This window comes from Nicotiana tabacum, chromosome 19, assembly GCF_000715075.1.
Source record: "Nicotiana tabacum cultivar K326 chromosome 19, ASM71507v2, whole genome shotgun sequence".
NCBI classification, from domain to species: domain Eukaryota; kingdom Viridiplantae; phylum Streptophyta; class Magnoliopsida; order Solanales; family Solanaceae; genus Nicotiana; species Nicotiana tabacum.
This window is the reverse complement of record NC_134098.1, coordinates 137,417,919-137,438,931: the sequence shown is the minus strand read 5'-3', so window position 1 is coordinate 137,438,931 and position 21,013 is coordinate 137,417,919. Positions and strand designations below refer to the sequence as shown.

The 21,013-nt window shown below is 34.9% G+C and overlaps 2 protein-coding genes across 2 annotated transcripts; both read right to left on the bottom strand.

Moving 5' to 3' along the window:
• Positions 1-4,750: 4,750 nt before the first annotated feature.
• Positions 4,751-11,136, bottom strand: LOC107793294 (serine carboxypeptidase-like 42). Its single transcript, XM_016615624.2, has 9 exons — positions 10,790-11,136; positions 7,760-7,867; positions 7,552-7,644; positions 7,340-7,432; positions 7,136-7,221; positions 6,762-7,040; positions 6,363-6,496; positions 6,130-6,222; positions 4,751-5,333 (listed from the first exon to the last, which is right to left on the bottom strand). Exons 1-9 carry the CDS (start codon positions 11,031-11,033, stop codon positions 5,051-5,053), a joined length of 1,413 nt encoding a protein of 470 aa, XP_016471110.1. The 5' UTR covers positions 11,034-11,136; the 3' UTR covers positions 4,751-5,050.
• Positions 11,137-19,803: 8,667 nt separating this feature from the next.
• LOC142173742 (secreted RxLR effector protein 161-like) lies at positions 19,804-20,503 on the bottom strand. Its single transcript, XM_075239384.1, has 2 exons — positions 20,057-20,503; positions 19,804-19,944 (listed from the first exon to the last, which is right to left on the bottom strand). The coding sequence occupies exons 1-2, from the start codon at positions 20,501-20,503 to the stop codon at positions 19,804-19,806; spliced, it is 588 nt and encodes a 195-aa protein (XP_075095485.1).
• Positions 20,504-21,013: the final 510 nt, after the last annotated feature.

Below are 21,013 nucleotides of genomic sequence, written 5' to 3'. Positions count from 1 at the left end.
CTCCTATTCCTAGTCCAAATCGGCTTCAGGGGTTGATGCTAAGGTGGATGCGACGCATCCACCTTGTCCTCCATTTCTCAGCTTGCATGCGATGGTGGACGCGACGCATCCAGCTTCACTTCTACTTCCCAGTTTCGCACGCGATGGCAGACGCGATGGCCCAACTTCACTGCTAAGGTTGCATGCATGATGATGTTTTCCTAGGTTGGATGCGACGCATCCAACCCTTCTTCCTCTAGCTAAACCACCTTTTCTTCATATTTTGCACTCCGAACACCTTAAATCGTCACACATAACTTAATTAGTCATCAAACCAATAATTACACCATGTTGGGTGTTTTAAAGATTAAATAACATCAAAAAGTGGTTAAAGCATGGGCAAAGTAACATCAACACATATCGAAATATGCCAAACATCAGTGGTTATGCGCCCTGTTATCCTTTGCACAGACTTTACGTTGTCCACAGTCATGATGTCTTCAATTGCTTTGATATTGTCGGGATTGATCTCGATCCCTCGGTTGGATACCATGAACCCGAGGAATTTTCCTGATTCGGCTCTGAATGCACACTTTTTTGGATTTAACTTCATATTGTACTTTTTTAGTATGCTGAAGGTTTCCTGCAAATATTTTAAATGGTCATCTGCTCGCAGGGACTTAACCAACATATCATTAATGTAAACTTCCATCATTTTTCCTATTTTTTCATTGAACATTCGATTTACTATAGGTGATAGGTGGCACCAGCATTTTTTAATCTGAATGGCATTATGATATAGCAGTATGTGCCATATTTAGTGATGAAGGAAGTTTTTTTCCTGGTCATCCAGGTTCATCCGTATTTGATTATACCCGAAATAGGCATCAATATAATTGAGGATCTCGTGGTCGGCCGTGGCATCAATCATGCGATCAATGTTGGGCAAAGGGAAATAGTCCTTGGGACATGCTTTGTTCAAATCCTTATAATCTACGAACATTCTTAATATGTCCCTTTTTAGGGACTATCACTACGTTTTCTAACCATTTCGGGTATTTAACCTCCTGAATGGACCCTATTTTAAGGAGTTTAGATTCCTCGTCCTTGATGAAGGCATGTTTCACTTCTGACTGGGGTCTCCTCTTCTGCTTGACCGGATTGATTTTCGGGTTCAGGCTTAGCTTGCGAGTAGTTATCTCTGGTGGTATCCCTATCATATCAAGATGGGACCAAGCAAAACAATCTATGTTAACTATAAGAAATTGAATAAATTTTCTCCTAAGCTCGGGAGTTAGTTCCGTGCCCAAATATACCTTTCAATCGGGAAAATGCTCGATCAATATAACATGTTCCAGCTTTTCGACCATCAATTTGGTTGCGTCGGAGTCATCGGGGAACCCCGTAATCATCGTCATCACAAGTCTTTTGCTTATTTAATTGGATTGTGACCTGAATCAGTGATTGCTATTTGGCCTCTGGCTCAGTGCTCGAATTCAATATTTTCAGTGTTGTGAGTGTTGATGTCGGAACCACTTCTTCGATGGCAAACATCTCTTTTGCGGCCGGTTGTTCCCCGTAGATTGTCTTGATCCTCCCTGGAACTGGAAATTTTAGCACTTAGTGAAGAGTCGAGGGTACTGCCTTTATGTGGTGGATCCACGGCCTTCCGAGAAGGGCGTTGTACCTCATGTCCCCTTCGATTACATAAAACTTGGTCTCCCAGGAGGTACCGACAATGTTTACCTGCACAGTTATCTCTCCCTTGGTGGTTTACATGCCATGTTGAACCCATTTAGGACTCGGACTGCTAGCACGATCATGTCTTGCAGACTGAGTTGTTCTACAACCTTCGACCCAATAATAGTGGCCGAGCTACCTAGATCAATTAACACACGTTTAATTCTAGTTTTAATTACGAGTACAGTTATTACCAGCGCATCATTGTGAGGTTTTATGATCCCTTTTGCATCCTCGTCGCTGAAGGATAAGACCCTTCTGGTATGTAGTCTTGAGTTTGTTTCTCCCTCGTGATGGAGATTCTGGTGCGTTTCAACATTGGCTCATGTGGGATATCGACTCCACCGATAATCATATTAATTACGTGTTGAGGTTCGGTATCTTCTTGTTCTGTTTGTCGGTTAGAATCGAATCCCTATTCCTGAAATGATTCTTGGCCCGGTCGCTCAAGAACTCTCGAAGGTGCCCGTTGTTGAATAGTCGGGCTACTTCTTCTCTCAGTTGTCGACAGTCTTCTGTTCTTTGACCGTGAGTTCCATGATATTTGTATACTTGGTTAGGATCCCTTTGAGCTGGATCGGAGTGTAGAGGTCGAGGCCATTTGGTATCCTTGATTCGCCTGATAGTTGATACGATGGCAGCTGCGTTGATATTAAAGTTGTACTCTGATAGCCTCAACGCTTATTTGGGCCCGGTGGACCTGTCAAAACTGTTTTTTGTCATTAACCCCCCAGTTGCTTCGACCTTGGTCATTTCTTTTTTCGTTTCTTATGGGGTTCCGCCCGGACAAACTGCTCATCCGATCTCCCTTATATGGCTGATACTGATCCCTGTTTGATCCTGGATTACGATCGATGTCTCTCTTGACTCTATCGAGAGTTATGGCGGGATAAATAGACTCTGAAGTTGCCCGAGTTGATCATCTCCGACTCTGATTTTCGATTGATACCGATTGTGTACATCGGCCCAGGTAACAGCAGGGTAATCTATCAGATTTTGTTTTAATTGTTGCGAAGCCACCGAGCTTCGAATATTGAGTCCCTGAGTAAAAGCCCGAACAACCCAATCATCAGTGACTGGCGACAGATCCATTCGTTTTATTTGAAAATGAGATACGAACTCCCTGAGCATCTCGTTATCCTTCTATTTAACTTTGAAAAGGTATGATTTCCTGGTTTCGACCTTGATGGCACCAGCATGTGCTTTTACGAAAGAATTTGCAAGCATAGCAAATGAATCAATAGAATTATGAGGTAAGTTGTGATACCATATCATGGCTCCCTTTGACAGGGTCTCCCTAAATTTGTTCAGTAAAGTAGACTCGATCTCGTCGTCTTCCAAGTCGTTTCCTTTGATAGCAGATGTATAAGAGGTCACATGCTCGTTTGGATCAGTTGTTCCGTTGTACTTAGGTATTTCGGGCATACAAAATTTCTTGGGGATCGGTTTTGGGGCTGCGCTTGGAAAAAAAGGTTTTTGCACGAACTTCCTAGAATCCAGTCCCTTCAATATCAGGGGCGCTCCTGGGATTTGATCTACCCTGGAATTATAGGTTTCGACCTTTTTATCGTTTGGTTAGATCTTCTTTTCCCCTGATTCTACCCGTTTTGTCAGCTACTCGAGCATTTTTATAATTTCGGGGTTAGTCACCGACTCTTGTTCATTCGATCTTACCACGGCCGGTTTCGTTCTGCGAGTGACTTCTTGGGTCGAATCGGGTTCAACCCTGCTCGGTACCTGGGTTTGGCTCTGCAACTGAGCTATCGCCACTTGTTGAGCTTGCAGTATTTTGAAGATCATGCATAGGCTGATCCCGTCTTCTTCAGTATTTTGTGTGTTTCGAGCTGCCGATCGGGCTCCACAACGGACGTTATTTTCAAGGTCGGTAGGCAAGTTTGCGTTGATGGCCATATGCGAATTTACATCAATCGGATCCGCGGTCCGAATTCCAACGACATCAGCGGGTGGCCTTGCATTACCGGGCGCCATGTTGTTATTCTCGCCTTGATGACCGGACTCGTTGTCGATATGTAGAGGTGCTAATCGAGAGTTTGTCATTTTTATCCTGAAATCAAAGACATTTCAAAGAGCAAGTGTAAAGCAGTGTGTGTTATAGAGATTTGTATCAAATAACCACTATTATCCTTAGCCCCACGGTGGGCGCCAAACTGTTTACCCTCAAAATCGGATAACAATTGAATTTATACGCTGTTTTAAGGATACGTGATATATTTGATACAAAGCGAGAAATCAGATTTAATGTGGAAGTAATCAATGGAAAGATAATTGCAAAGCACGCAAGTTGAACAACCTAGGCCTTATAAGTTTAATCTCCTTCGACCCTTAGATATAATATTATTGGAGCCGGAATGGTATGAACAAAGCTAGAAACAATAGTATGTTGTTCTTTTAAGTATGTTACAATGCTTGCCCATGCATTACTGAATTCCCCTTATATATTAAGGGAGATCTTCCTTTTAAGACATCATTTTATAAAAAAAAACATAAGTCCTTGATTTTATAGACCGCTGGCCTCTTTTTTGACTTAATCTCGTGATTTCTGCTATAATGATTGGTTAATGGCAAGAATCACGGATCCTTGTCGGATGAGTTGGCGAAGCTTTTCTTCGAGGCCGTTAGAAGCAGGATCGGTCGTGCCTTCGGTAAACTTGAGGGCAAATCTGATGGTCTCGATGGCCTGTTTTGACGATGCTTTTTGGTCCGACAATATCATATTCCGATCTTGGCTGACCATGCCGAACTTCGAATCTCGATATCGAGCTCGGTTTCATCCGTAACTTCGAATCTCGATATCAAGCATCGATCTCGGTTTTACCCTTATACAAATATCATGATACGTATGAGACATCCAAATATTTTTGAACATTAATATCAATAACTACAATTCAAATTCAAGTTAATTAGAGTACGTTATATATATGAAACTTATGTATCCATTTCATCTTCGTCCGGGTCCAATTCATTTCAACATTTCTGCGCAACAATATAAATTGCAAAGATAGACAACCTCTAGAATCAACTTCAAGGGTTCAACTTGATATAAGATAAAAACAATCAACTCAAGAGTTTATAGGTATGTGTTGTGCCGTGTAACTAGCCACTAATACTTGCATTAGGGTAGGCTGTCTACATCACACCCCTTAGGGTACGACCCTTCTCCTGATCTTACATGAATGAAGAATACCTTGTGTACCAAAGTGCCAATTCAAGAGTTCACTTATTGCACATCAAATCTTTGAAAGGAAGTGAAAAAATGAAAGTAAGTTATACTTTTGACAGATGAAAATTAAATTTACAAATTCAATGACCATCAGGCAATGGGAATACGAGTGGTATTAGGCAATCTTCTTCCATGAACGAATGAGCTGAAAAGATGCAAAGCCCTAGATGGCTGTGCATATGGAACCATATGAGCAGCTCCTCTTACTGTTGCAAAAGTGAGTTTATGACCATATTCAACTTGCCATCCTCCTACTTGCCCTTTGTGAAACCATGCTCCATATGCTACTGTTGTCTTCAAATTTAAATCATTAGCTAATTCACGCACTAATGTTCTTGACCCTATTAGTGGTACCACTGAGTCTTGATCTCCACTGTCATATACAATAGCCCAGAATCATGCGAAGGACAACAAAAGAGAATTATATTCAAGATTTAAACTTAATGAATTTAAGATTTTGAGTCCTAGATGATAATGGGCGGCCGGATGGCAATTTTATTATCTCATCTAGTCAGATGTGGATCTAGGATTTTCAGTACATGGGTGCACTAATAAAAAATGGAGGAAAAAATGTATTAAGTGAGAATTGATCTCTATTCCTCTTGGTAAATAACTCAACATTTAACTATTCTTCTTGGTAAATAACTCAACTTTTAACCAAGTGAATCATTCATCCTTCTTGGAGTATGTGTGTCAATAGTTAATATTATACCAATTTTAAAAAATATGTACATAAAATATCTAATTTTGAGGAGAGACCATGGGTTGACTTGCCCATAATCTACTCTATAAATCCGCCCATGATTGTCTCAAATAAATAGTGACACTCGGTAATTTAGTATTATATTATATATATTAATATTATGGATTCATATCCTATGCGACATTACGGGGTCAAATGATCTTGTGGTCCCATTATAAACTTGTTTTTAGTAAATTTATGACCACATTTCTATTTTACGGGTAGGAGATTTGTTTTTACGCATAAAAAGATCATCTAAGAGATCTAAAAAAACTACTTTCTTAATTTAACATTGTAAACAACCCTCAAGACCTATTTCCTCGATATTATGTTTAGGTGAGGATTTTCTTTGGAAAAGTCAATCCGCACAGCCCATTGTCATTCCTAGCAGTCATTGTAATGCGAGGGAAATAACACGTTTAATTACCTGAATATCCAAAGAGGAACATCATGTTGAATAATGTTTTTGAGGGATGGAAGCATATCAGTGTCACCATCTGATTGAGAGTAATTCAGCACACTGTCTCATACAAATTAAACACCACCAAAAGGAAGATCGTATTAATTAATTAAAAACCTGAAATATATGGTATTAATTCTGTCTATTTTAGTATAGTTATTTTCAATATTAAAGATTTCAAAACAATTAAGATTACATACTCACTGCACATGCTCCATTCGTAAGGTAGATTAGTGCGATTAGCATGAAGAGCCTTCTGAACCTCAGGAAGGTTGAAATAGAAGTATCTTTCTGATGTCATGCAAACATCAACTCCAACACTCATCTTTGTAACCTAGTATCCAACAAAATAACAAAATCAAATGTTACAAACATCTAAACATGTTCAAAGAGTTAATTAATTATATAGGATGACTACTGAACTTTAATTATTATATAACAGCAAAGTCACAATCATAACAGTAATGTCACTAAATCATTTTTGTCACATTAAAGTAATAATTTTGTGACTTTACTGTTATATTAGATAAAGTTCAGTTGGCACTGTTATATTGGAAAAGTTTAAATCACCATACAAGTTCAATAGCTATGATTCTTACTTGTTTATGTAAACGCAGCTCTTGCTGAACGATAGAAGGATAACAGACATCCAAAATAACGTCGTACACATTAATATAGTCAGAAATTATTTTATATGCTTCATCAATAGCTTGGTTGCATGAGATTGGCTCATTATGAGGAACTGGGAATTCATAATCATCAAAATTGCAGTGTTCTTTGATTCTCAAATATATTTCATCTGATATCATTCCATGTGACCAGTAATATTCGTACACTGCTGGAACATCTCTGTCTAGTCTCAAAAGTGGATTTCCAATCTGTAGAAATTACTTAGAATTTAGAAGGGCTGATTTTAATATATAGAGCAAAAATTAGAGGAAATACTGTAGTATATGGTTTTGAGTGTTCTTACAGCTACTCCCTTTAGGTTAAACTTAAAATCATTGGACTGCTTGTTGTAGTCTAGTATGACATTTGCCAACTGTGGTATATAATGTCCTATCATATCACCAGAATAAATATGGACTAGTAAGCCAAAAAAAATTAAAAAAATTGCACATGTTCAGCATAAAATAAAAATAATGAACATATTGCACATGTGATATATATCTAGTACCTGCATAACTTTCACCTGTAAGGAACAAAGGCTTAGATTTTAATTCTGAAAACTTTGCGTACCATCTGATCATGAAAGTGAGCATATCCTTAGCTGGAAAAAACAACAACAACAAATGATAACATTAATTTTTCTTTTTTTTCTCTTTTCTGTTAACCAAACTTTTAACAAAATTAAAGGAGAAAGTGTAAAGGTCGAAGTGATATATATACCAGTGGAGTCATCTCCGCAAGTATAATCACTAGATGTGTTTGAATAAGACCATCCAACACCAGCAGGAGATTCAATAAATAGAAGATTTGATGCTGTATCAATCAAAACAAAGAAATATTGCAGAAATTGAAATGGTAAGAATCAAATATTGACATTTTTTTTATTGGAATTTTATAATATAAAAACTAAGGTAATGTAATAGTATACCTTTATTCCAAGATTTAGTATTTCTTCTGAGACCACGGCCATCACCTCTAGGAAAGAAGGGTCCTAGTTCTGTAAAGGCACCCCCTCCAATTGAGGAACATCCTGGACCTGAAAATAATCAAGTTATTAATGACTTGACGAAATTAAGAAATAACCCTTCATATACAAAATTACTACAAGATTTCTTTTAAAAGCTTCTAATTCAAATGTTGAGTAATGATGTTGATTGCTCCATTGTATGAGAGTCATCATTGCTAACAATACTAGTGAATTTAATTTTAACATCTTTTGACATAATAAAATACACCAAGCACGGTGTAGTTTGATTAGCTTATGAGGACCTTTAATTTGCGTAAAATTAAACATATATATACAAGTATTTCGTTTGTGGAGGACTAATACAAAATGATATATATACGGAGTATCTCTTAATATTTTTTTTTTCTTTCTGTTTCTAAACAAGGTACAACAACTTTTGGGGTACTCCAAATTATTCTAAAATATATTTGGGAAAGGTATATATTCTAGGTCACTTTCAATTTCACTATAAATGATCAAATTAACTCTAAAAAGGAACGATAAAAAATAGAAATTGAATAATAATCAGTTTATACTTTATAGTGATGAAGGTCATGTCCTCAAGCATAGTGGCGGAGCCACCTTATAGGAATGGGTGTCAAATGACACCCCTTTGCTGGAAAAATATAATGTGTAGCTAGTTAAAAAAATAAATTATATGTAAATATATTATGTATTGACTCCCTTTAATTTCCCGATATGTTTACTTTTATATATTTTGACACTTCTTAATGAAAATTCTGGCTCCGCCACTGCTCAAGCAAGCAAGAGACTTATTGTTGATAAGAGAATTAAATACACTTTATCTCACCAAAATTCAGTTTGCAGCACATATGTACATAGTGTTTTAAATCATAACTCTACAACATAGATCAAAGTGAAATTGTAAAGAATTGATCTATATCTGAGATAGAGAAAGAAAATATCACACAACTCCCAACTCAAAGATCTTTGACTATTATAGATTAATTAGTATTAGCCAAATGACTTTCAAAATGGTATAATAATTCGGTCCATTTGTCCTCTAGCCTCAGGTGACCTACATGCGGCAAATACAAGACAATATCTATTTAAGGTATCTTTACATAAATAGCCGGCCATATTTATTATTTATTTTTTATTTTTTTATTCATATACATATATTATATATTAATTATATACAATTATACATATATAATACATAAATTATGCATATATTATACCTTCACCGACTATTTTTAGTTTAAGCGATTGAGTGCGCGGCTATTTGGGTTAATTCTTCTTTAATATTCTTAAGAGAATTTTACAGAACTCATCAACTTTTAGCCATTAATTACAGGCTTGCCAAAACTAGCCAAACACATATAAAAATTGAAAACTAGATAAATAAGGATTCTTTCTCTCCAAGAATCATTCGTAAAGATCTCCTTTCATATTTTTAAGCTTGATCAGCAACATTAGATGTAAGACGGAAAGGAAATTTTATGGATGAGGTGCAAACAATGTGATGAAACACAAAGTAAAAAAAAATACAAGATTTCAAAAACTTAAGCAAAAAGGGACATTTTTCAATGAGTATGGTTTAAGTTCATTGAAAACATATAGATGAGTCAATATAAATTTTTTTAGAAAAATTGAAGGTAATTTGGACTGATTTAGTATTGAAATTTGGAGTTAATATCGAGTTTAAAAAATTCTTTTGCGACACATGTATCAAGCATGTATCTAACATACGGGTATACATGGATATCCATGTGATACCCATTTGATATACATATGATACATGTGTGATACAGAAATGATACACATATTATCTATTTCCATGTTTATCTTCTACTTTGAATTTTCAATTCAAACCACCTCTAAACTCCACCAAATCATCCCAAAATTGAGATTCAAACTCCTTAAGATGTATCCAATCTATTCCAACAACACCCTCTCAAAAGAAAGCAAAAAGTAGACTTTTTTCCATACAAATAGCTAATTGGCTAATATTTGTAGCATTTGACTAATATTGATAATATTTTATGAATTGGCTAACTTTTGTACTAATTTGCTTATAGGCCACTAATACTTTGTGCTAATATAGGTTGCCTACGTCATATCTTCTTAAGGTGTGGCTCTTCCTCATGTGTGAACGCATGGTACTTCGTCCACCAAACTGTCTTTTTTATTTTTTAAAGATGAGTTTTATTACCTCTGTTATATATAAGATGCTTTAAAAATGATCACAAGTTTTGAAGAGATAAATCATTAAACAGATTGGTCCCAACCCTGCAAATATCACCAACCAACCAAGTTATTAAGGTGTATGTCCACTAGTACAGTCCAGAGTATATATCGTCAACATATATATACGGTAGTGATTAATGAAAAGTCGAAAGTTGAATGCTCTTACATATTATTCCCCACATAGTTATTAAATCTTTCAGTGTGCCATTAAAAAATTGGGGGGGGGGGGGAGTGGGTCGGGGAGGGAAACTGTTCCTTCAACGTGAAGGAAATAAAGGCTATATCATACATGCAGATCAACTAAACCGAATCACCATTAAAAGAGATTTAGATTTCTTTTCCAAATAAACAAGAAAAAGAAAAAGAAACTAATCGCCTATTGTCATACAAGCAAAATAGAACTCCATTAAGCAAGAGACAAAAATACACATATAAATAAACATTTTGGAACAAGGATTCCATAGTTAATGATTTTCGATCAATATCATTACTTACAAACGTCGAATCTTTGAAAATCAAAGAAAATTTCCGACTTTGATAAAATAAATTTACTTTTGTCCTTTCAATTGACATAAACTCCAACTAGTTCTCAAAGACTCCAACTAAATCAAGAATATTATAACAACAACAACAATCACAATTATACTTTAGTACCAAAAAAACTGGGGGTCGGCTATACTGAAAGAAGAAGGAGATTAAAAACAATAATCACAAATAAAGAGAGAAGAAGAAAAAGCAAACCTCCATTTAACCAAAGAGTAAGAGGAAGTTTATCAGCATCTTTCTCAGCTTCAACAAAGTAATAAAACAAACTTCTCCCTGCCTTTTCATCTACATCCACATATCCAGCGTATTGTCTAAACCCAACTTTTGGTTGTCCTGGTAAATTTTCCACCAGATCTTCTATTGGATGTCCATTAACATTATTCAAGATAATAATAAAACCAAATCCTATAAGAAGAAGATGATGAAATCCCATTTGCATTTCCTTCTGTAAGTATGGTGTAAGTTGAAGTGGAAAGAGAAGTAAAATATATAAAGAGATACCTATGGCAGAAAGGAGACCCCTTTAACTATTATATTGAGAGAAAAATTAATAACCCATGCATGCACATAAAGAATGGCTTTTTGAAGAACATAAAGTAAAGATAAAGTCATGGTAATAAGAAAATTTAAAAGAGTTTTTATGACTTTGAAATTCTATTGATGATAGAGGGCACGTGAATTCGGGAATTGCTTTCGCTTTCAGATATTGAAATTAGTATCATATTCATATATAGCTGTATTTTTGCTTTTTTTTAAATGAATTCCCTTTTGTATACAAAAGGAAAAAACTTTTCCAGATTGTAAATAAATCTGTGTTTTAAGTGTTTTTTTTCTTTATACTATTTTCTTTCATTTTGTTTATTCTTTTTTTGAACGTACTGAAAAGTGAAAAGGTATGCTGGTTTTTAAATAGAAAAATAAGATTTCATGCATCCGGCTTCCCGAATTCTCTTTGGTCAAATCAGTTCTTTCTTAAATCAGCTACTCCTATTTTCTACTAGTAAGTTTTTGGTATATATACCATATTCGAGCCTACTAATTTGTGTAATGGATTTAAGATATAGAGAATACTTAAGGGTAATAATTTTTTTACACTATCATTAAGATTTAATTTATCATAATATCTTAACCGTTTATTCTAAGTAGGTACAAATTCGGATTTTTGTTCGTCCTTGTGATATTTGATTAACAGCTTGTTTGGATGGTTGTTACATGTTGTATTGTATCGTATTGTTATTTTAAATATAATATTTATTTTGATTGTTATTTAAATTCCATTGTATCGTATCGTTAAATCAGTCGTTACATAACGACGACAAGTACTACTTTATGAAACGATCGATTTGGTATGGTCGCGTCGTTCCCCTATTTTTTTCTCTCATCTTGCCCTGCCATATTATTAAATAATCCTATTTTATCTTTTACCCTATCTTTTTATATAATAATGTTACCTCGTACTTTTTTTTAAAAAAAATATAATATTGCAAGTTTATTTTTCATATTGTTGGGGCATGACATCGTGAAATGACGGAAAAAAATACAATTTATCCAAATATTGTATACATCAAAACGATACAGTACAATACAACATATACGATATATTATTAAACAATACATAACAACAATCCAAACAAGTTGTAACGGTTGAATCATTAATTAATTGAGAATATGCACTTTCGATCCATTTGCAGGTGAATATTTATAAATTATTGAATTAGTTATATGTTATGTTAATTTTGTAATATTACTTCATATTTAATAGTAGTAACATATAATTCTAGAAATAATTTAAAGAATAATATATTTTCTAAAGGGATAAAAATAGGCATTTTAACTTTTAATTAATTGAAGGTCAAATCACGCTTAGCTAAATATCATAAGTGCCATAATCAGAATTCACCAATAATTTGAGGGATGAAATTATCCCTTTGTAACGTAACTTCCTCTTAGAAGAATTATTCAATTCTCATCATTCTTGTGGTATCTTTGTAATCTTAATCTCTTTTGTCATCTTCCCTCTATAGCATATAACTTAGAGTTTTTTTTACACACTTGATCCTTTTTTAACTATTATTTTAAAAAAATAGCATCATTTATTGTTTATTCCATAAAGAGTACTTTTTTTTCATTATTAGCATATTGCAAAAATTAAACCCAACATTCATCTTCTTCACTCCATTTTTTAAAATCTGATGCATATGTGAATGCCACCTAAATTCAAGATGTATTGATTTATATGTCTTTTATACTTTGTATATCAAGTATCACTTTAATTCAAAATATATTTTTATGTATATAATTTTTGTATATTTATTTGTGAAGTGCCATCTTATTTTAAGATGTATTTTTAATGTATATTTCAAATATATTTTATATGTCAAGTGCCATTTTAATTCAGGATGTATTTTTTATATATATTTTTTATATATATTTATATGCCATCTTAATTAAATTTAAGCTATATTTTTTTATGTATATTTCACATGTCTAAGTGTCATATTAATTGAAGATATATTTTTTGTATATTTTATATGTGTTAATTCAATATTTTTTTTTATATATATTTTGTATATATTAACGTATATTATTATCGAAGTAAGATCTTTATATTAAGAAAGGAAGAAAGAAGGAAGAGAAAAACTTAAGAAAGATAATTAAAAAGAAAATGAATGTAACAAATTTAGAAAATATATTGGCTTCGGCAGAAAATAAAATTAAGAAGATGAAGAAAAGGAAGGAAAGCTAATAGATAAAGAGAAAAAAAGCATGATTTTTGTACAAAGAATTATTGACTTTCCATTCAAATTGCTTATGTTTAGAGATTAATAATTAATATTCCTATTTTAATGGAACTGTGTGCTATAAATATAAATATTTTCCTGCCATAACTGTAATATTGGATTTCATGCTACGAATTTGTTATATTTCTTTTAAATTATGACAGTTATGTAAAGTTCCCTATAACTTATTCGGCAGAATCTGCCTCCAAAGACCTTCCCTTCTTCTTGTTCATTATATGATTCAGAATATCTGTTGACCACCCCAATTCAATTGTTGCTTTGCAATACCAATAACTTTGGTTCAAACCTTAAAAGAAATTTATGGAATATATATAAATTGTTAATTAAGAATCCAGTAATTTAAGCTGACTAAAATTTCGAACTCATAAGGTTCAAATCCTTGCTCTGCTTAGAAGGAGAGAGTAGGTCATTTCTATAATATGTGTAACAGAATGACAATCATTTGCACTAATTGCGGCAATAAGACACCATATGACTAAAGAAAGACAATGTATCCAATAACTAATGTTACCCACCACTTATGAGTTCACCCTTATGAGAAATTTTGAGTTTGAACCTTGAGAATAGAGAAAGTACCCCTGATAGGTAACACTGGCATTATGAATCTGAATTAATCGGACAAGTGAGTTTCGAATAACATATGATTAAACACCAACAAAAAAATAAATTTTTACCCACTTTTTAGGAAACTAGTCTCGGGCCACGCGCGTTGCGCGTGTACCCCTTATCAGTGAATACAAAATTTTAAAAATGACATAGATATTAGTTATAAAACAATCAAATATGAATTCCTGAAAATGATAAGTTGTTCATTCTAGCTAAGTCAAGAGAGGAAGAAATACTGCCTTATATGTGAAGTCCTTTGGATATTCCGATCCATATTGTAATTTAGTTTTATGATTTTTTGTATATTTTTGTGTAGAAGTTAGAACCAATAGGCAAAATATGTTGGCTTATATGTAATTCTAAAATTTGTATCGATTAAGATCAATGGGTGAATTCAAATAAGTGAAGTTTAAAAATGAAACTCATTGCCAAAATGCTTCATAATGTTGCAGAAAAATATGTAAAGGGAATTTTACCAACTAATTAAGAATATTTTAACAGAGGCAAACTTTCCCAAAAATATGAGTACTAATTAATAAGTGTACAAGCACTATCATCAAGAGCTTGCAAAAACGCATCAAGTTATAGGCCGATTACCTTTTGGAATTATAGTGTTTGAAGGTAACAATGTAATTAAACAACCCAGAATTTACTAATAGATTCATGCTACATATAATTCTGCAGAGAATATTTTTTCGAAGTATTCTATATTTGACGTACCCGCAAAGAAGCAAAATTTGGTCAAAATATCACCCTTGAAAAACTTAATATACCCGAAATCACCGAAATAAATCAATGACATTGCAAAATATTTGAATTATAATCCACAAAGAATCAATAATATTTTACATATAGTCCCAAAAATAAACCTTACAAGATGAAGCACAAGGATTAGTCATAACTGCTGGTAAAGTGGGGGTAGATGACCGAGTTCTTCGAGGATCGGAAGAGAAAAAGATAGCCGGCGATGTCTTTTGTCTAAATTATAATACATAATTGGCAAAGTCTTTTGCCTTGAATTATAATGAATTAATGCATATTAATAAACATAAATTTGGGAAGTGGAAGAGAACCAAACTGTTTTTGTTAATATTGCATAAATGACAGGTTCAAATTTAATTTCATGTGTTTGAAGAATTCAGAAGTTATTAATTACCCAATTAAACTTTTTTTGTTTATTTTTTTTATTAGAATATGGATTTACATGTTTGTACAAAAATGTTTCTAAAGTAATATTTAGTTGAAGGACAAAATGGTCATTCAGCTTTACATGACCGTTTTAGTCTTTTAACTTTGACATAGGATCTCCACACTTATAATATAGTATGATATGATATGATTATTGTATTTGGGATTTCACAAAACCAAGAACGCTAGCTATATTGCCTCAACTAGTTGTAGTCAGATTAGATATGCAATTCTTTCGAGCATACTAAACTCCACCATTCAAGGGCATGATTGTCGGAAATTTAGATACTATTAGAATATGCGCAGCGGAAGCAAGCATATAATACAGGCATCAAATACATATAAATTAGACAATGATATAATTACGAGATTAGAAACCATTAACCTCTTAAAAATGTTACACATGTCCTCCTCAGAGCAAGAATCTAGGGCTCCAGTCTTCTGTTATAGTCCCAGTATGTAACGACCCGGCCGGTCGTTCCGAGAGCTATAGTCCCGTTTTTCCTATTTCTTCTTCTTTATGTGTTGTTCAGTTGTGTTGTGTTGTATCGGGTTGGTAGGTTCGGGTCCAGAGTAGTTTCGGAGTGGAATGAGACACTCAGTCTCTCATTTAGAAGGTTAAGTTGGAAAAGTCAACCGGATATTGACTTATGAGTAAACGATCTCGGATTGGGATTTTTTTTGGTTCGGATAGCTCCGTTAGGTGATTTTGGACTTAGGAGCGTATCCGGAATGTAATTTGGAGGTCCCTGGTAGAATTAGGCCTGAATTGGCGAAATTGAAAATTTGGTGATTTCCGGTCGGCAGTGGAAAATTTGACATCGGAGTCGGAATGGAATTCCGGGAGTTGGATAAGATTCTTAGTGTTATTTGTGACGTGTGTGCAAAATTTGATGTTATTCGGACGAGGTTTGATAGGTTTCGGCATCGGTTGTGGAATTTTGAGGTTTCAAGTCCATTAAGCTTGAATTGGTGTGCGATTCATGTTTTGTTATTGTTTGATGTGATTCGAGAGCTCGATTGAGTTTGTATGGTATTTTAGGACTTGATGGTACCTTTGGTTGAGGTTCCGGAGGCCTCGGGTGTGTTTCGGGGTGAGTTTTGAGCGAGTCCGGGCATTTTCGAAACTCAGGTATGGTTCTGGTGCTTTGAATTTTGGGGACCTCAGCAGAATTTCGCGGACCGCATAATTCTGCCGCGGCCGCACTCCGGGGAAACGTTCTGCAGATCCGCTGGTCCGATTTCGGAAGCCTATATCTTTTGATCTACAAGGAATTTTGAGATGATTCAAAAACTAAAGTTTTAGCCATTCGTGTCTAGTTTCCAGAAAGGTAGAGAAATCATCATTTAGACATCTGTAGAGAAAGTAATGGCCAAAATACTAAAGCCTAGCAGTGCAGCCACCAAAAAGTGCGGCCGCACCATTTTTTCGCGACCGCAGAACCTAGGAGGCGCGGCCGCGCTTGGAATTTCGCGAACCGCATAGAGGGAGTTCAGAGGGTACACTATACAAACGGGGTTTAGGGCATTATTTCACATTTTGGACCTAGGGAGCTCGGTTTGTGGCGATTGTTCGTGGGTTTTTTCAAGAAATTCATTAGGGTAAGTGATTCTAACTCGAATTTGGTTAATATACATGAATATATCAATGATTTCATCATCTAATTAGTACTTTGAGGTGAAAATTGTAGAAACTTCATAAAATAAATTTTTGGGATTTGAATATCAATTCGAAGTCGGATTTGAGTGAAACTAGTATGGTTGGACTCGTGAGTTAATGAGTGTTCGTAATTTGTGACTTTTACCCGATTCCGAGTCGTGGGCCCGGGGGCCGGGTTTGAGCCAATTTCGGGTTTTGGTCTAAATTGGTAGTTTTTCTTGTGGAATTCATTCCATTAGCGTATATTGATGGTATTGTACTGATTGTGAATATATTTAAAGCATTTGGAGGCCGAGTCGAGAGTCAAGAGCACCGCAGGGTAGAGATTTGACCGGTTTGAGGTAAGTAACGATTGTAAATCTAGTCCTGAGAGTATGAAACCCCGGATTTCGTATCATTTTACTATTTGGAGGTGACGCACATGCTAGGTGACGGGCGTGCACCATTGGGAATTGTGACTTGGTCCGTCCCGTAGCAACTGTAAAGTTGCATATTTTGTTGAAACTATATGATACTTATGAGTTTTAGAAAGAGTTTCTGTAAATTGGGTTGAATGCCATATTTTGGGCCTTGTACCAATGCTGTTTGGACCCTTAGGGGCCTTTTCTTACTATTCTCTCACTGTTTTCGATTGTAAATCTATACTCAGTCATGGTTATGCATGTTTACTGCATAATTCAATTTTTATTACTCTGTTTTAATGCATATAAATATTGTTTTGGGCTGAATACCATGTTTTACTGAGAGCCCGAGTGGCTTGAGAGGTTTATGACTGAGTGAGGCCGAAGGCCTGATTTGTAAGGATATTTTTGGGATCGGGCTGCACGCCGCAGCATGTTTGATATAGGCCGAGGGCCTGAGTGATTTATGCCATGATTTGGCTTGATATAGCACTTGGGCTGAAGGAGCCCCTCCGGAGTCTGTACACACCCCCAGTGAGCGTAGGTACCTACTGAGTGCGAGTTCCGAGTACCGAGTGCTGAGTGAATGGGAGGCATGAGTGATGGTGAGGTATACCCAAGTGGTTGTTTAAGAGTGATTGTGAGGTATGCCCGAGGGGCTGTATACGAGTGATTGTGAGGTTTGCCCGAGGGGCTGTATATGAGTGATGTTTTGCCCGATGGGCTGTTTATGATTTCATCATTTTTGCTTACCTTGCATTGAGCCTTTGTTCGAAAACTGTTGAAAAATACCTTTAAATGATTTTACTGGAACTAGGTTTAAACGAGATGTTTTGATTCAAACCCTGATTTTAAAATCATGTGGTATTTTACTGAGATTTCATGATATGAACTTTATATGCTTATTGCTCGTCACTACTGCTCAGTCTTTATTTATTGTTGTTACTTACTGAGTTGGCGTACTCACGTTACTCCCTGCACCTTGTGTGCAGATCCAGGTGTAGCTGGACACGGTAGCGGTTGTTGACTATTCCGGTTGCAGATTTTCTCGGAGATAGCAAGGTAGCTGCCTGGCGATCGCAGCCCTGCTATTCTCCCTCTTATCTTCCTTTAGTTATATTTAGCTATTTTCTAGACTATATTAGTCTCGATATTATCAAATAAATTATAGTAGATGCTCATGACTAGTGACACCCGGATGTCGGGCTTTTCTTTCCGCATATTTGTTTTGATTTGAACTCCTTTACGAAGGTTTTTATGTTAGATAGCCTTGAAATTATCTTTGAAATGAAAATATCGGTTTGTTTTGGAAATGAGTCGATTTGCCTAGTTCCACGATAGGCGCTATCACGACAGGGTTAGTTTGGGTCGTGACATAGTAAGACCTTGGACGAAATTGCTTTTAGTGGGCAAGAACAATACAACTCTAAAAGGTGAGTTATTGGGTGAAATATGTATTCCTTATGTAGACTCATTTTTCAGCCAAAGAGGGCTCCAAAAACGTGTAGGATTCTGCTTGTGCAAGTAGAATCATACTATAACTCTACATGATGACTTTTCTCCCAAGTCACTTTTTACCCAAGTCAGCCCAGGTTTTTACTAGGTATAGCAGGGACCACATAAATAGTAAGAGGCTACCAATTATAACATTAATTCAAAAATTTGTATGAATTAATTCCTACTATAATTAATTGCAGTTTATTCCACTAAAAACCTGCAATTGAACTCCTCAATATGAATTTTAAAAATTCACTAACACTTATTTTAACTCCCTATGTTAAGATCATAAATACCAATTAATTAAATTAAATCACTGATAATTTAATTTAATCAACTAATTAAATTCTCTATAATTCCACTTAAACTATTTCATGTGACGGATACAAAATATACCGGCCGGGTTTTCACATGAAAACTTACAAGTTTACATAAAGAGGTATCATCAAACTCAAAATCGAGTCATGAATTCTATCAACTAATTATTATTTTACAAATGCTATTCGTTATTGTCCAATCTATTAGGCATACACTAACTCTGAATAGAGTTGTACCTTTTGATAAATCAAAACAATAAACAAATCACATTGATCATAATAATTATATCAAAATTAGGCGTATAAGCTCATTTAATGAATTAGAGAAAATATTTTATATATATTCAGTACAAAAACATCTTTTCTCTACTTGGTCCGTTCAATATACACTAAGTATACTAGCACAAGAAGTCGGAGTAAAATCACTCCCATAATCAAGACAAATTATACTATAATCTTGTGCTACAATCATCAAAATATTTTGCCCAATAACATCTTCGATTGTGAACATAGTTTATTAATTATGAGAACCGACAATTTAATCTTTTGTGCATGAGCTAAGACTCCATATACTAAATTGTCTACTATATAACTAAAGGACACACATGTAACAAATGATCTATTTAAAATAGTACTTTATTGAATTGAATAAATTAAATAAATAATTATTCCATAAAGTATAAAATATAATACTATATCTAAACTGCATGGTTAATAGTATATCCCAACAATCTCCCACTTAGACTCTTAACCATGCGTCTACAACTCTAACACCCATCCCTTCTACATGCTTGTCAAAAATCTTCTGTGGCAAGCTCTTTGTAAACGGGTCTGCCAAATTGTCCTCTGACGCAATCTTCAACACTCTTGCATCACCTCTCTGAGTTATGTCCCGAATTAAATGATATTTTATGCTCAATATGCTTACTCCTTTTATAGCTTCTTGGATCCTTCGAGTTTGCAACTGCGCCACTATTGTCACAATAAAGTACAATAGGTGCTTGAACCGAAGGAACTACATTAAGCTCTTTTAGAAAGTTCTCGAGCCAAACAACCTCTTTAGCTGCCTCAAATGCAGCCACATATTCGGTTTCCATGGTGGAATCAACAACACATGATTGCTTGATACTCCTCCAACTTATGGCTCCACCTCCTAAGGTAAAAACATATCCTGAGGTGGATTTTCTAGAATCTCTATCTGACTGGAAATCTGAATCAGTATAGCCAATGGGTACAAGATCATCTGAGTGATAAACCAATATATAATCCCTAGTCCTTTTCAGGTACTTGATTATATGTTTAACGACAGTCCAGTGTTCTCGTCCAGGATTAGACTGAAATCTACTAACCATGCCAATAGCAAAGCAGATATCAGGTTTAGTACACAGCATAACATACATGAGACTCCCTACAGCAGAAGCATAAGGGACCGCATTCATCTTTTCTATCTCATCAGTCGTTTTTGGGGACTGATCTTTTGATAGAGAGATTCCATGCCTAAAAGGGAGAAAATCTTTCTTTTAATCTTGAATGCTAAACCTGGTGAGAATAGTATCAATATAAAGTGCTTGGGATAAGCCTAATATCCTTCGCTTACGATCTCGCATAAGCTTGATCCCAAGGATATGTGCCGCTTGTCCCAAGTCTTTCATATCAAAACGCGAGGACAACCATTCCTTTACTGAATTCAACATGCTCACATTATTTCCTATGAGAAAAATATCATCTACGTACAAAACCAAAACTGTAACTTTATCTCCATCCCACTTATTATAGACACAAGACTCGTTTTCACATTGATCAAAACCGAGGGTTTTAATCGATGTGTCAAAACAAGTATTCCATGCTCTAGAAGCTTATTTCAATCCATAAATGAATTTCTTTAATTTACACATGTGCTTGTTAGGTTTTAGTTTTAATGATGAAAAAATAATATAATTGCTTTTGGT